Raw genomic sequence first — 15,633 nt, 5'->3', positions numbered from 1 at the left:
CATTCTTAGCTGGAATCATTCATGTCTAGTACACTTTTTGTTAAATTTTATGATTTTGATCAATTTTTCGTGTTAATTATAGGTGTAGCTATTGTGTTAGATTTAGTTATTAGTATTTTCAATTTTCAAGAGTAGCGTGAGCTTAATGCATGAAAATTGAGTGATTGAAACCTGGATACTGTTTACTCTTTTTCATAGTTACCGTGCAAAATTTTCTAATTTCATTACCGTTAGTCTAGAGAATGAAGGCTCGATATTTCGTAAATCAAACATAATAAAATTGAATTGAAAGATCTATTCTATCTCCTACAAACTAGAAATTTTATTAATTAATTAAAACAAACTTTAAGACTCATTCCAAATAGTTAACAACTCTTTCAATCTCGCTAAGTACCTTTAAACTAATACTTAGCTTATCTCAGTAATATCACACATCCCCCAATGATCTCCAAAGTATTTGAAAAGCATCAGCTTTTAATGGTTTGGTCATGATGTCGGCTACTTGATCAACACTAATACACTACATCAAAGCAATAGTTCCTTCTTCCGACATATTTCTTAAAAAATGATACTGAATGTCTATATGCTTGTTGCGTCCATGCATTACCAGGTTTTTGGACAGTTTGATAGTTGAGCTATTGTCATAATTGATGTTGGTGCTTCCTTCTCCTTCATAGCATAACTCTTTGAGAATTCTTATCATCCATATAGCTTTACAGGCATAAACCGCAACCGCAACAAACTCAGCTTTTGCTGTGGACAGTGTCATTATAAGATGTTTCCTTGAGCTCCATGCCACAGCTCCCGAACTGAGTAGGAAAGTATATCCGCTAGTACTTTTCTTGTCTTCAATATCACCGGCGTAGTCTCTATCTGTATAAGCTTCAAGATTTTGATCATCTTTCTTGTAAAAGATTCCAAAGCCCATCGTTCCTTTCAAGTATCTAAGGATTCTCTTTGTAGCTTGTAAGTGAAGCTTAGTAGGTTTCGACATATACCTGTTGATTAAGCTTGTTACAAACATCAAATATGGTCGGGTTGAAGTAAGGTACATGAGGTTACTCACAATCTGCTTGTAATAAGTCTCATCCACCTATACTCCGTCTGCATCGCTACTGATCTTTACTCCAGGCACAATTGGGTTGCTGACTGAATTGCTCTCAAACATGTTGAATCTTCGTAGGACTTCCTCTGCATATCACCTTTGACAAATGAAAATCCCCTCCTTTTGCTGCACAACTTCAATTCCTAAGAAATAACTCATCCTCCCTAAGTCTGACATGTTGAATTCTCTCATCATGAAATCTTTGAATTCCCTCATTAACTTTTCATCATCACCTGTAAAAATTAAATCATCAACGTAAACACTTACAATCATAATCTTGCCCTCATTTCTCCTCTTGATGAAAAGTGTTTGTTCAGTGTCACAAATTTGAAATCCCTCATTAATGAAGTGAGTTTTGATGCGACTGAACCAGGCCCGCGACGCTTGTTTCGGTTCGTACAGTGCTTTATGCAGCTTATACACTAAGTGTTCCTTATCTTTCTTCTCGTAACCTTTAGGTTGATCAACAAAAACTTCTTCTATCAGTTTCCCATGTAAAAAGTCAGACTTGACATCGAGGTGAAAAAGTTTCCACCCCTTTTGCGTAGCCGATGGAATTACCATTCTAATTGTATCAAGCCGTGCTAACGGAGCAAAAACTTCAAAGTAATCAATTCCATGCTTTTGAGAGTACCCATTCGCCACCAAGCGTGCTTTGCATTTTATAATCTTGCCAGCTACATCTTTCTTTGTCTTGAAAACCCATTTGACACCAATTCTTTTAGCATCCTTTGGTAATTTAGTGAGGGTCCATGTGTTATTCTTTTCTATGGATTCTATCTCGTTATCCATGGCTTGTCTCCATTTTTCTTCCTTTACGGCATCTTCGAACCAAATAGGATCCTCTGCTTCTGCATCCTTTACCATGTGTGCTTCATCATCTGATAGATTTTCCCCACTGACATAATCATTCATCCACTGAGGCATCCTTTGATCTCTCCCTTGCACTGAACTTTGTCCTCTTTCTCTCTGATTCACATGTGGGTCTGCATCCCCTGGATCTGAGTGCTCTTCATCCTTATGATCCGATGTTTCCCGTGTTTTCTCACATTCGACTTCACCCTCTGATCTCGGTGTTTCCTTTTCTTCCCCAATTTTATGCACACTTTCTTCAACTCCCTCATTTTTTTCCTGTTCTTCCCACTCTAATTCCTCATTTAATTGTCCCTCATAATCTTTTCTCCATTCCCGCTGCTTATTTTCTTCAAACACTACATCACGGCTCACAATTACTTTGTTTGTTTCAATATTAAACAATCTATAACCTTTTGTGTTCTCACTAATCCCCAAGAAAATACAAGTGGAGCTTTTGTTGTCTAATTTACCTCGCTTTTGAGTTTGTATGTGGGCGTGTGCGAGGCATCCCCAGACTTTGAAGTGCTTCACTGAAGGTTTGATTCCGCTTCATGCTTCCTGCGGTGTAACATCTTTTACTGCTAGAGTCAGAGATCGATTTAGGACGTGAAATGTACAATTTATTGCTTCTAGCCAGAAACATTTTGGGATCTTCTTAGCTGATAACATGGATCTCACCATATTCACTACTGTTCTATTCTTCCTCTCGGCAACGTCGTTTTGCTGGGGCGTATATGCATTAGTTATCTGTTTTCTAATTCCATTTTCTCTGCAGAAGTTATTGAAGTCAATGGAAGTATACTCGCCTCCCCTGTCTGTTCTTAAGCACTTCATGCTCAATTCTGCTTCTGCCTCGACCATCTTCTTGAAGATTTTGAAAGACTCTAGAGCTTCTTATTTTTCAGATGATAAATAGACTCATGCTTTTCTACTGTAATCATCAATGAAACTCAAAAAATACCTTTTACCGTTTGAGGTGGGTGTGATGGGTCCACATATGTATGAGTAAATAAACTCTAATGGTTGGTTTGCCCTCCATAAAACTTGCTTAGGAATTGGACTTTGAGTTTGCTTTCCATTCAAACAGTCCACGCAAGCAGTGGTGGATGCAGGGAATTTTGGGAGCCCATGTACCATGTCTTTGTACTGCAACGTACGCAACCCTTTATAGCTAAGATGGCCATACCGCTGATGCCAAAGCCTTGACACATTAGTGGTGGTTGTATGAAGACACTTCTCTTCCTGCCTTTCAGATATAATGGTGAATAACCTACTTGTACTCATGATTGATTGTATAATCAACCCCTTTTTAGGATGATACACATGTGAATAGGAATTAGCTTATTCATAGATTAAGGGTTTGTTCCTAGAATAAGGGAAACAAATCAGTGTGAATAGGAATTAGTTTATTCATAAGGTTTGTTCCTAGAATAAGGGAAACAAATCAGAAATTGATTTGTTCTCATTAAATGTAATTAATTAGTGTAATTACTTGTATAACCCTGTAATCTCTATATATACCAGAAATAATAATGAGAGAGGTATCAAACCTATTTTCCTGACATGGTATCAGCCTCGTGATCAAACCTGTGATTTTCTGGTTCTTATCGAGTTTTGTTGTTCATCGTTTATTGGTCTCTGATCGATCAACGTGGAATTTGTTTCGCAGAGATTTCATCGTGATCCTAGGGTTAGGGCTTCAGTTTGTTTTGCGATTCTTTTCCCAAATCGTGATTCTCGGTCGTGTTTGGTTTTTTTTTTTCGGTTGCAATTTTGATTTTTTTGTTCTTGGATGTTCTTGGTTTGAGATTCTTGATCGTGATTATCTTTTGATTCTGCCGCTTCTTCAAAATCGCATTTGCTCTGTTTGTGGATTGTGGACACTATACTGTTCGTGGAGTATTTGGTTTGTTTATTGTTGCTGGATTATTATTATAATCATAATAATTATTATAATAAGAACTATTATTATAATAATTTATCAATTAGTGAGGTTGAATCTCTTTGCATACTAACTTAGATGGCTTCCGAAAAAGAAAGAGATAATTTTTGTGTCCGTTTTACCGGCAAAAATTATTCGGCATGGGAATTTCAATTTAAGATGTATGTTAGAGGAAAAGGATTATGGAGTCACTTAGATGATGTTTCTAAGGCACCGACGGAGAAAACTGCTTTAGCTGTGTGGGAAACTAAAGATGCTCAAATCATCACTTGGATTCTCAACAGTATTGATCCTCAGATGATCAATAATTTGCGCTCTTTTTCAACTGCTCAAGAAATGTGGAATTATTTGAAGCGCATTTATAACAAGGACAATTCGGCAAAACGGTTTCAGTTAGAGCTAGACATAGCCAACTATAAACAAAGTGACTTGTCTATTCAAGAATACTATTATGGTTTTCTAAATCTCTGGACAGAACACTTCGCTATTATACACGCTAAGGTTTCCAAGACCTCCCTCGCGGCTGTTCAAGAAGTTTACAACACCAATGGGTGAGATCAATTTCTCATGAAACTTCGTTCAGAATTTGAGGTTGTCAGAGGTGCTTTGCTAAATAGGAATCCTGTTCCTTCTTTGGATACTTGTGTTGGTGAACTTCTCAGGGAAGAACAACGTCTGATTACTCAAGGAGCTATGTCTCATGATGTTGTCAGTTCCGAACCCGTGGCAATTGCATATGCTGCTCAGAGCAGAGGAAAGGGTCGTGATATGCGACAAGTCCAATGTTTTTCTTGAAAACGATTTGGACATATTGCTCGCAGCTGCAGTAAGAAGTTTTGCAACTATTGCAAACAACAGGGTCATATCATCTCTGACTGGCCCACGCGTCCTTCCTGACCAGCACAACGTCCAGCCCAAGCATTCCATGCCACTACCAACTCTATAGTTGGTCCTCTCAGTACTGGTGCATCTAATGGCAGTGTTATACAACCTGAAATGATTCAACAAATGGTACATTTTGCTCTTTCATCCTTGGGAATTCAGGGTAAGTCTTCTAATGTTTCCCAACCGTGGTTTCTTGATTCTAGCGCATCCAATCACATGACGGGCTCCTCTGAATACTTGCACAATTTACATTCTTATAATGGCAATCAGCAAATTCAAATTGCTGATGGTAATAAACTCACTATCACTGATGTTGGTGACATAAACTCTAACTTTCGTGACGTGCTTGTATCACCCGGACTTGCTTCCAACTTATTGTCAGTTGGTCAATTGGTGGATAACAATTATAATGTTAATTTTTCTCGTGTTGGTTGTCTTGTGCAGGAGCAGGTGTCGGGGAAGGTGATCGCGAAGGGGCCTAAAGTGGGAAGATTGTTTCCGCTCCAGTTTAGCTCTAGTCATTTATCTTTTGCTAGTAATAGTGTTTTGAACTCTTATGAGGATTGGCATAGAAAATTGGGTCATCCAAATTCTGTTGTTTTATCTCATTTATTTAAAACTGGTTTGTTGGGAAATAAACATGTTTGTACCGCTTCTATTTCATGTTTTGTTTGCAAATTGGCTAAAAGTAAAACACTTCCTTTTCCATCAGGTGCTCATCGTGCCTCCACTTGTTTTGAGATGATTCATAGTGATGTGTGGGGAATGTCTCCTGCATCATCTCATGCTCACTATAAATATTTTGTCACATTTATTGATGACTACAGTCGTTTTACTTGGATATATTTTCTTCGATCTAAGTCTGAAGTGTTTTCTATATTTCAGAAGTTTTTGACATATGTTGAAACTCAATTTCAAGCAAGTGTGAAAAATTTTCGATCTGACTCTGGAGGTGAGTATATGTCTCATGAGTTTCAGGAGTACCTTCAACAAAAAGGGATCTTATCTCAACGATCTTGTCCCAATACCCCCCAACAAAACGGGATGGCAGTGCGAAAGAATCGTCATTTGCTTGATGTAACGCGCACTTTACTTCTTCAAGCTTCTGTGCCATCCCTATTTTGGGTAGAGGCTCTTTCCACAGCCGTATTCTTGATCAATCGTCTTCCTTCTACGGTTATTGATTTTGATTCTCCTTTCTTTCGTCTTTTTAAAACTCAGCCTGATTATAGTTATTTACATACTTTTGGATGTGTGTGTTTTGTTCACTTACCTCAGTTTGAACGAAATAAGCTTGGAGCACAGTCTATTCAATGTGCATTTATGGGGTATAGCAACTCTCATAAGGGTTTTGTGTGTTATGATGTGTCTAATCACCGCTTTCGAGTTTCTAGGAATGTTACATTTTTTGATAATCAATTTATGTTTCATTCTCTTTCTCCTGTCACAAATGAAATTGCTATTCTTCCTAATTTTTCTGTTATGCCTCGATCTATAGAACGTTACAAACCAGGAATCACATATGTCAGACAATGCAGAAAACAGGTTCCCACTGCCCCTCCCGACACAGATCCTCCACCTGATCCTGAACCGGTCAAACAACGACGTTCTAGTCGAATATCTAAAGCACCAGATAGATATTCACCAGACGGGTATGATTCCTCACATACTTCTCTGACCGCCTCACTGTCTAGCATATCTATTCATACTTGTTATGCACAGGCTGTTAAAGACGTGCACTGGATAAAAGCAATGAATGAGGAACTTTAGGCTTTTCAAGAGAATTTTACATGGGATATTGTCTCTTGTCCCCCTGATATCAACCCCATAGGTTGCAAATGGGTGTATTATGTGAAACTGAATTCTGATGGGTCTCTCAATCGTTTCAAGGCTCGATTGGTTGCCTTAGGAAATAAGCAGGAATATGGAATTGATTATGATGATACATTTGCACCGGTTGCCAAAATGACATATGTTCGTACAATACTCTCCATAGCTGCTTCTAACGGGTGGTCTCTGTAAGACCCCAATTTTGGCCCTAAGATCCCTCATGGCATCATATCATATCATTCATTTGCCTCAAGGATCATTGTGCATCTTTGCTTGCCTCCTAGTGGGTGGGTTATCTTGTGAGTGTGTTCTTGATCACCAAACATGTATTGCATTTGTATATCATTGCTTTTCATTTGTTTACTAACCAAAAGTACAAAAATATTGTCATCTAACCATGTTACTTGCAGATGAAGCAAACTAGGTCAAACCAGTCAAATCAGCCATTGGGCAATAGATGGTGGCCATTCTTGAAGAATTTGGACACCATGATCATTCATCAAGAGTTCATATGAGTTGTGATACCATTTGGAATCAAGATCTCAAGAGAAAGAGGGTTGAAATTCATCAGAACATGGCTCAGTCAACCAAAACCCTAGCAAAGTCAACTGTGGTCAACTGTGCATTTAATCAGGGATTGGAAGGTGTGAGATGTTTGGAAAGGTCTCATTCATGTCTATATAAGTCTCCATTAACATTTCAAATACCATCATTGAAGGATTTGAGGTCAGACAAAAAGTTTCCCAAAATAGTAAGGACCTGTAATTTTCAACTGCCAAAAATGGAAAGTCCTTCTCCTCAAAATTACATGTCCAAGTAAGCTTCAAATAAAATTTTGTCCAACATGAAAGTTGAAGATCTTGCTCTCACCTTTTCAAAAAGTCCAAGAACACTCATTTCTCATGTGTGGTTGGCAAGTTGTAATCAAATCATTTTCAAAAAATTTGGGATTTCAAAGTGGCATAACTTTCAAACCATTTGGCCAATTTGGGTGATTCTTTTTTGAGCAAATCCCATTTGACATGAACTATCATAATGCATCATCACATTTCATCAAAAATCATCACATAAAAAGTCCATTTTTCAAGTGATCAATTTAAATTTTGGTGGGAAAAATAGTGATTTTCAAAAGTACATGGAATTTTCATGCCAAGCCAATTCAAATAGCTTCTAAACATGATTTATGACTTGCTGCAAGCAAAAGTTTACTGTTCCATTGGTTCAAGGTGAGAAAGGGCAATTTTGCCAAATGACATAACATGAGCTTCTTGCTAATCACTTCCAATTTGGCTTAATCATGTTTAGTAGCTGGATTAACAGAAGGTATAAGAGCCTAATCATAACAGAAAATCCAGATCCACAATTCATTTTTCAGATCCAAAGCAAAAAATTTCCAAATCCTCTCAATTTTCTCTCACACTTTTTCACTTTGATTCATCAAAATTCTTCATCATTTGCACTGGTTCTTGTAATAGTCTTCATCTGCAGGTAGAATTACACATCTGTTTGAAGTTAACAGTGGAAGAACTTGGCACAATCGTAGCTGTTGGAATCTTGATCAACCATGGCATCTTGAAGTTTCTTCATCATCAAGCATTTCTGAATTGAATTAACACTTCCACTCATCTTCCTAAGCATCATAGGCAATCTGTTTTGGCAATTGGAGGCTTGAAAAGCTCAAGAACACGAACTGCACCTTCAAGAGGTATGAATCCAAATCCTTCGATTCTTGCAATTAACATGTGGCTTAGGTAGATCGTGGAACATAGAGCTCACTGCAACTTAGATCACTTAATTTCATCAAGTATTGTTGAAGATATGTAGATCTGAACATTTGAATGTGAAACTTTCTTGGCTCGATCCGTGAAGCATGTTTAGAATTAGGTTAATTGCTTGCTGGTTTAGTGATCTACATGATGAGACGTTTCGATTGGTATATGGCATGATAATTTTTGTGAAAATTTGTTCATGTGATGGATGAACATGATGAGTGTGATGAAGAACACTCCAATTTCGTTCTAGATCACGTGTAGATCTTCGTTGCCTGGCTTTGTGTTCAAATAGTTGTTTCCCGCGCCACGCTGCCAGTCACGTGGTGACACCTCACTAAATGAAATGCAACGTTTCATTTAGTGAGCGCTGTATTTACCAAAATGCCACGCTCAGCCATTATTTCATTTTAAATCTTAAATGTTTATTTCATTTTGTCAATCAAACTTCAAAAAATCACAAATAATTCATGGATGATCCAAATTGATTGGGAATTTTTCATCCATCTCCATTTTTCATCTAGCTTTTTATAGGTATGATAATAAAAGTTGTGCATGGATGGTTTTTATTTTGGTCTAATGTCTTTGATCATGTATGCTTTTTGCCTATGTTTTACCATTTCTTTCATGAAATCTTGATGCCTAATTGGAAATGTGTGAAATTTTACATGTGCATTCTAGACTCCCTCCTGGTCATTTTGATATATGGTTTGTAATTTTTGAGTTCTTGGATTGAGAGATATGATATGATCTTTGTGGGTGTTACATTTTGTGCCATACCATTCCTTGTACATCTTCTTGATTTTATTTGCAATGCTTATTAAACTTGAATTGAGCTGGATTTTTGCATGATTGATCTTGTGAATGTTGAGAATACATGTGAATTTTTCTGGAATTTTTAGGTACATTTTCAATTTGTTTGATATTTTCCTTTGCTGTTTGGTCATTTGTGAACTCTTGTTGAGTGTTGAACTTCCATGTTTTGTGAAATCCTTGTGCCTTATCACATGAGCTTGAAATTTTATACATTGCTTCCTAACATGTCGAAGTGTATCATGGCTTTGGTCTCATTCATTTATCATTTGTTTCCACTGTTTTATGATCATTTGAAGTTGATGCACCATTTGTGGCTTAGTTTGAGCTTGTTTTTGCATACCATGACTTCATGAATTTAATTTCCATACTTCCTCTTATCCAATTACCATGAAATTTGATATGTTGCTCATTGAATGTGTTCTGTTTAGACTTGAATTTTCTTGGCATTTATTGAGCTATTTTGGTAATGGTTTGAGTGTGATCATTCTGTTGGCTCCAATGTGATTCCAAAGTGTATAGTTTGACATGTTTTGAGTATGAAATGGATTTGGTGCATAGTTTTGATGTGAGACCAATTAGATTCTACTCTTGATTGATAAATCTTGATTTTGATCAATTTTCACTTGCTGTTTTGAATTTTTCACCTCCTTTTGACCCTAGGCTTGTCCTAGTGGTCTTACTTCTCATGTTTGAGTTTGACTTTTCAGGTTAAGAAGCAAATGCTTTAAGGAGATTGATTCAAGTTGATTTAATTTGGTAGATTGTTATGAACTAACTTGTTTGTTTTGTAGGATGCTTAGCTCACTTGCTTTGAGCTTTGTGCTTTGCACATGTGATTGATTGTGTTGTCTGTTGGTTCTTATGCTATTTGCTTTAACTTTGTGATTGGTATACTGATTATATTTGATTGATTTCAGGTACCATAGTTGCTAATAGTTCTTTGAGAACTTGCATTGCTTTGCTTGATAGCATTTGCATTGAGGTATACTCTCTTGTCTCCATGTAGTCTGGAAGACCTGGCTTGTTACCTAGCCAGGCACCTGTCTGAAGTCCTCCTTAAGAGGCAATGTGTGTGATTGTTTATTTTTGTCCCCAAGCAGGTAAAGTCCTTTTAATAAGGCAATTGGTAGACAAAAGAGATATGTAGCCTATCTCCTACTATTCTGTGAGTCTTTCACCTTGATCACACTACTTGTGTTGATGCATAGTGAGTAAAAACCCAAGATCTATCGAGTCTTTAACTTGTGGAGAGAGTTCCCCTTTCTGAACTCCCACACCTTCTGATATTCAATGCTCTCCCTGACCAGGGATAAGAGTGATGAGGCACACCCCTCATATCCTTTCATCTGCTTCACCTTGGCTCTCAATGTCAAGGTTAAGAGCACCATTTACCCCATTCCAGTTGACTTTAATGTCTAACCCTTTGCTTGAGCCTGATTGCTTGGTTATAGTGTGTGCTAAATGACCTTGTTTGATTGATTGATTGATTCATATGTACATGTTTGCTTGCATGCTTTTGTGCATTTATCATCATTGATTGTTCATTAGTGCATGATCATCATTGCATATCTTTGTGACACATTTGTGTTTGCCCATTGAGGACAATCGTAAGACCATGTTCTTTGGCCATTGTTCCTATGATTTGGAAGGGATAGAGTGTAAGACCATTTCATTGGTCACTCATATCCTCTTAGCCTTGTGCTTATGTTTGTTTGTTGTATGTGAGGATGCAATTATAAGTCCATGTTGTTGGCATTTGTATTCCTATGATCATCCTGTGGAGGTTGGAATAAGTCCAGATAGATTGGCATCTGACATCCATATTTTTGTTTTGTTTGTGAGATCGGAGTAAGACCATTTATTGGCATCCGGTATCATTGTTTTGTTTTAGGAGATTGGTGTAAATCCATTTATTGGTATCCGGTATCCGCTTTTGTTTGTGAGATTGGAGTAAGTCCATTGATGGCATCCGGTATCACCTTGTCTTTAGTTTGCTAACTTGCTTTGTTGCTTTATTCCAAAGGACACACTTGAATCATCTTCTATATGATTTCAAGAGGTGAACTTCTAGGAAGTTTTACACTCCATTACCCATACCCTTTCGTTTCAAAAATCCCTTTTCACATGTTGCTTTCAAAAAACTTTGACATAGTGTGCAGACATTCTCACCTCTTTCAAAATTAGAAACCTGGACCTTAAGTCCTCGATTTTCAAACTTCACTTTTGTTAATACTTCTTTGAATCAATCTTAATCATACTTTGACCATACTTTGTGAATACTCATAATCAATTAACTTCACCCATTCAATTGTTTTGTGGCTTTGTCCATTGTTAATATGTTTTCATACATTAGCCATAGGTTTCAATTCTCATAGTGGTTGATGTAAATCTCACCGCATCCTTAGTGAGTTGATCGTAAGTCTTCCATACTTATTATAGGGTTAACCCCTCACTAGTATGTTGAAGCTATCCTTGCATGGTGGATTGTTGGTATTGGTTGAGTTTTCTCCCGTTGAGAATGAAAAGCCTTAGTGCTCTTGTTTTAAAATGAACTCACTAATTTTTGGAAATCTTCTAGCCGAACTACGGCGTTTTGATCCTTACCTTTGATGGAAGGTACGTAGGCAACGGGTTCATCCGTTCAAACACAAAAATAATTAACTTGTACATTCTTTTCTCATCTTCCCAATCATGTTTGCACAATATGTCAAAAACAAATAAATATTTTCATTCAACAAGTGTGAAAAGGGCTCCCTAGGAGTACCTAGGATGTGATGGGTGCCTAACACCTTCCCATTGCGTAATTTACCCCTTACCCCGATCTCTGATCTTTTCATTAGTTTTCTATGTGTAAAACTTCTTAGGCTTTTGTTCGCTTTTTAGCCAATCCTTTGGATAAATAAAAGTGCGGTGGCGACTCGATTTCTTTGTATACTTTGCTTATGGTTTAATCGATAAATCATATAGCGACGAATACACCGCTACAGAAAAGTGGCGACTCTGCTGGGGATAAAAATCCTTGGTGGTATTGCCTACTTTTCATCCTTGTTGTATGATATTTGTTATTTGTTATGTGACATATTTTTGTACAATTTGGGATAACTGTATTGATTGTAATGTTTGAATTGCTTGATATACAATTGCTGTTTGCTTTGGTGATCTCTGTGAGATGAGTTCTATACCCGAACTCGAGTGCACTCTAGGATAGGAGAATGGCATAGTCTTGTTGACTGGTGTGGAGTATTCCTTAGCCAGTTGACTTGCGAGTCCATTCACTTGGTGGAGGTCATGTTGGATTAATAATGTCACAAGTTATTTGTAGTTAGGCATTATTCTTTCAATCATGTGCCTTAGAAGCCAAGGACCTTAGTTTACCAAGCCCATCTTGGCCTATTTTTAGGACGTAGTGCGGAGGTCGTTCAGATGTAAGTTCTGATGTGATTGTTATGCGATACTACACTCATAAGAGTCTCTCTTGAGAATATTCTTGGAATACGAGTATTCGTTCCTCCGATAATATTCGAAAGATGGGACGATGATTATGGGAACCTCTGGTAGAACATGTCTGGCAGGTTTAAACCCTAGTACACTCCCTTTGGGTGGTTCTTAACCAGGACTCCAGGCTCGTGATTCTCAGCAAACCCGTGATTCATGGTTGAGTCGTTCAGACAACCTTAATATCAATGGAACTTGGGCGTTGATAAGGTGAAAACCATAATCCGCCAAAATGGATGATTGATATGTCAGAACCGGTTCATGTACCGTTAATATCAATGGAACTTGGGTGTTGATAAGGTGAAAACCTAAATCCACCAAAATGGATGATTGATATTAAGGATACGATGAGCTTTCCCATGACCTTTGTCTGGTGTGCTTTGCTTGATCCTTGAGTGTGATTGTTGCATTCATGCATTCACGCATTCATCTGCATTTCATGTCATTAGAAAAATCAGAAAATTTTCAAGGAACTTAAAAGGGTTTATTTGCAAAATTTTCAGACATGGAAAGACCAAAAAGGCATACAAAGAAGTACAGCTTTAGACAACCCGATGTGAAAGAGTTAAGGAATCTGACATCTTATGTACTAGATCCCTTGGGTTTCAAAGCTCGGTATGGGAAGCTTCTGCCTCTGCTGACTACTCAGGTTGATGAGGGATTGATGAGTACCTTGGCGCAGTTTTATGATCCTCTGTATTACTGCTTCTCTTTCCCGGACTTCCAGTTGTTGCCTACTTTGGAGGAGTATTCTCACCTTATTGGGATTCCTATTCTGGATCAGGTGCCGTTCAGTGGCTTGGAGAGTATTCCATCTGCTCGAGAGATTGCAAGTCTGTTGCATATAGATGAAGACTTGATTAAACCTAATTTGACTACCAAAGGCGGAATTCAGGGTTTTCCTTCCGAGTTCCTCATAGCTCAAGCTACCTTTCATGGGAAGGCCAGGAGTGAGGATGCCTTTGAAGCTTTATTTGTGCTGCTCATCTATGGGTTGGTCTTATTCCCCAACTTCGACAAGTTTGTGGACATGAACGCCATTAGGATCTTTTCAGTTCTTAATCCCGTTCCGACTTTGTTGGGTGATGCCTATGTCTCTTTGCATCTGAGGAATGCGAAGGGTGGTGGAGTTATTGTCTACTGTCTACCTTTGCTGTACAAGTGGTTTATTTTGCACTTGCCGCAGACTGTCGCTTTCAAGGAGAACAAGGGATGTCTACGGTGGTCTCAGAGACTCATGTCTCTCACTAATGATGATATCTCTTGGTATGATCGCGTGTATGATACCGTCCAGATCATTGATTATTATGGTGAATTCCCTAATGTGACTCTTCTTGGTACATGTGGTGGGATAAGCTACAATCCTATCTTAGCACGTCGTCAGCTTGGGTTCCCCCTAAAGGATAAACCTCATAACATTCTGTTAGAAGGTGTGTTCTTTCTGGAGGGTAAAGATCCCCAAGGCCTGAAAGCCAGATTTGTCCGCGCTTGGCGCAAGATCTGCAAGAAGAGTAGGAATGAATTAGGTCCAAAGAATTGCATTGCTTTGGAGCCTTACACCTCTTGGGTCAGACAGAGAGCTGCTGTGTACTTGATGCCATACGACTATCCAAAACCTACACCGTTGGATGTGGCTGGGCCTTCAACCCTCCCTACCCAACATGTAAAGGAGTTGAGAGAGGAAGACCTTTCACGTGCTTGGATCCGTGAAAGAGAGGAATTGCTGCAACAGATTAAAGAGAAAGATGCTCTGATTGAGTTTCTCGAGCATCGGGTGATCGACGATCCGAACGACACTTGGACTTCTCTGTTTCCTCAGTCTTCTAAGTTCTGGAAGAGGAGGTATGATCAGCTTGCGAAGGAGAAAGCGGATATGGAAGCAGCCTATGAGAGAGAGATCAAGAAGCTGTGTACTTCTCATCTTCCAGCATCCCGAGCTTCTAGGGATCCATAGGATGTTATTTTCCTTTTCTCTTTGTAATGATAAAAAATGCTGTACTTCTCTGTTAAATATATTGAATGAGATATTTTCCATGAGAAATTAAAATGCTTAAAAATCCAAAAATTGCAAATAATACCCTAAGGGTTCCTTGAAAATAAACAAAGCATATGCATTAGCATTTCATGCATCATTTGCATAAGCAGGTACCCTTGTTTCTGGTCTTCTTGCCCTAACTCTGTGTTCTTCATTTATTTTGAAGACAAGCTGACTCACCGGTACTATACTCGAGCAAGTTCTGCCAGAATTATGGATCAGCTAGAGCAAGAGAACCGTGAACTGAGAGAAGAGGTCGCCAGACTTGGCGCCCTGATGGAGCAACTTCTTGCTGCCCAGAATCAACCTGCTCAACCGCCTGCAACTCCTGTCCAGAGGACGGTTATTTCAGAGGTCTCTGCTTTGACTGTGCCTGCTGCCAGTGCTCATTTCGTGCCCAATGCAATGCCAGCCGGGTTCCCTTGGGGTATGCCTCCAGGTTTCATGCCTGATATCCCTGCTCCAACTTTTGCTCACATGCCGACATCTAGCCCGGTCCCTGTTGCTGCTCCTCCTGTTGTGCATACCATGCCGAGGGTAGACGACACCATCTATCATTCTGAGCCGTCTAAGGGCCCGGACGTTAATGAAAAGATGGACGCCATGAATGACCAATTCCTTGAGCTGAGGAAGGAATTGAAGACCCTCAGAGGTAAAGATTTGTTCGGCAAGTCTGCTGCCGAGTTGTGCCTTGTTCCCGGTGTGAAGATACCGATCAAATTCAAAGTGCCTGACTTTGAAAAATATAAAGGGAACACCTGTCCTCTTGCTCACTTGGTGATGTACGCCAGGAAGATGTCTACTCAAACTGATAATGATCAGCTTCTGATTCATTATTTTCAAGACAGTCTGTCCGGTGCTGCGCTCAGATGGTATATGAGTTTGGACAGTGCTAATATCC

The 15,633-nt window shown here is 38.7% G+C and overlaps 1 protein-coding gene across 1 annotated transcript; it reads left to right on the top strand.

Annotated features, from left to right (window-relative positions):
- Window positions 1-3,980: 3,980 nt before the first annotated feature.
- On the top strand, window positions 3,981-4,697 carry LOC127130594 (uncharacterized). The gene is made up of 2 exons (XM_051059576.1): window positions 3,981-4,453; window positions 4,565-4,697. Exons 1-2 carry the CDS (start codon window positions 3,981-3,983, stop codon window positions 4,695-4,697), a joined length of 606 nt encoding a protein of 201 aa, XP_050915533.1.
- The last annotated feature ends 10,936 nt before the right edge of the window (window positions 4,698-15,633 follow it).

The sequence above is a fragment of the Lathyrus oleraceus genome, chromosome 3 (assembly GCF_024323335.1).
Source record: "Lathyrus oleraceus cultivar Zhongwan6 chromosome 3, CAAS_Psat_ZW6_1.0, whole genome shotgun sequence".
Lineage (NCBI taxonomy): Eukaryota > Viridiplantae > Streptophyta > Magnoliopsida > Fabales > Fabaceae > Lathyrus > Lathyrus oleraceus.
The sequence above is the reverse complement of the archived record's forward strand: the minus strand, read 5'-3'. Positions and strand labels throughout refer to the sequence as shown.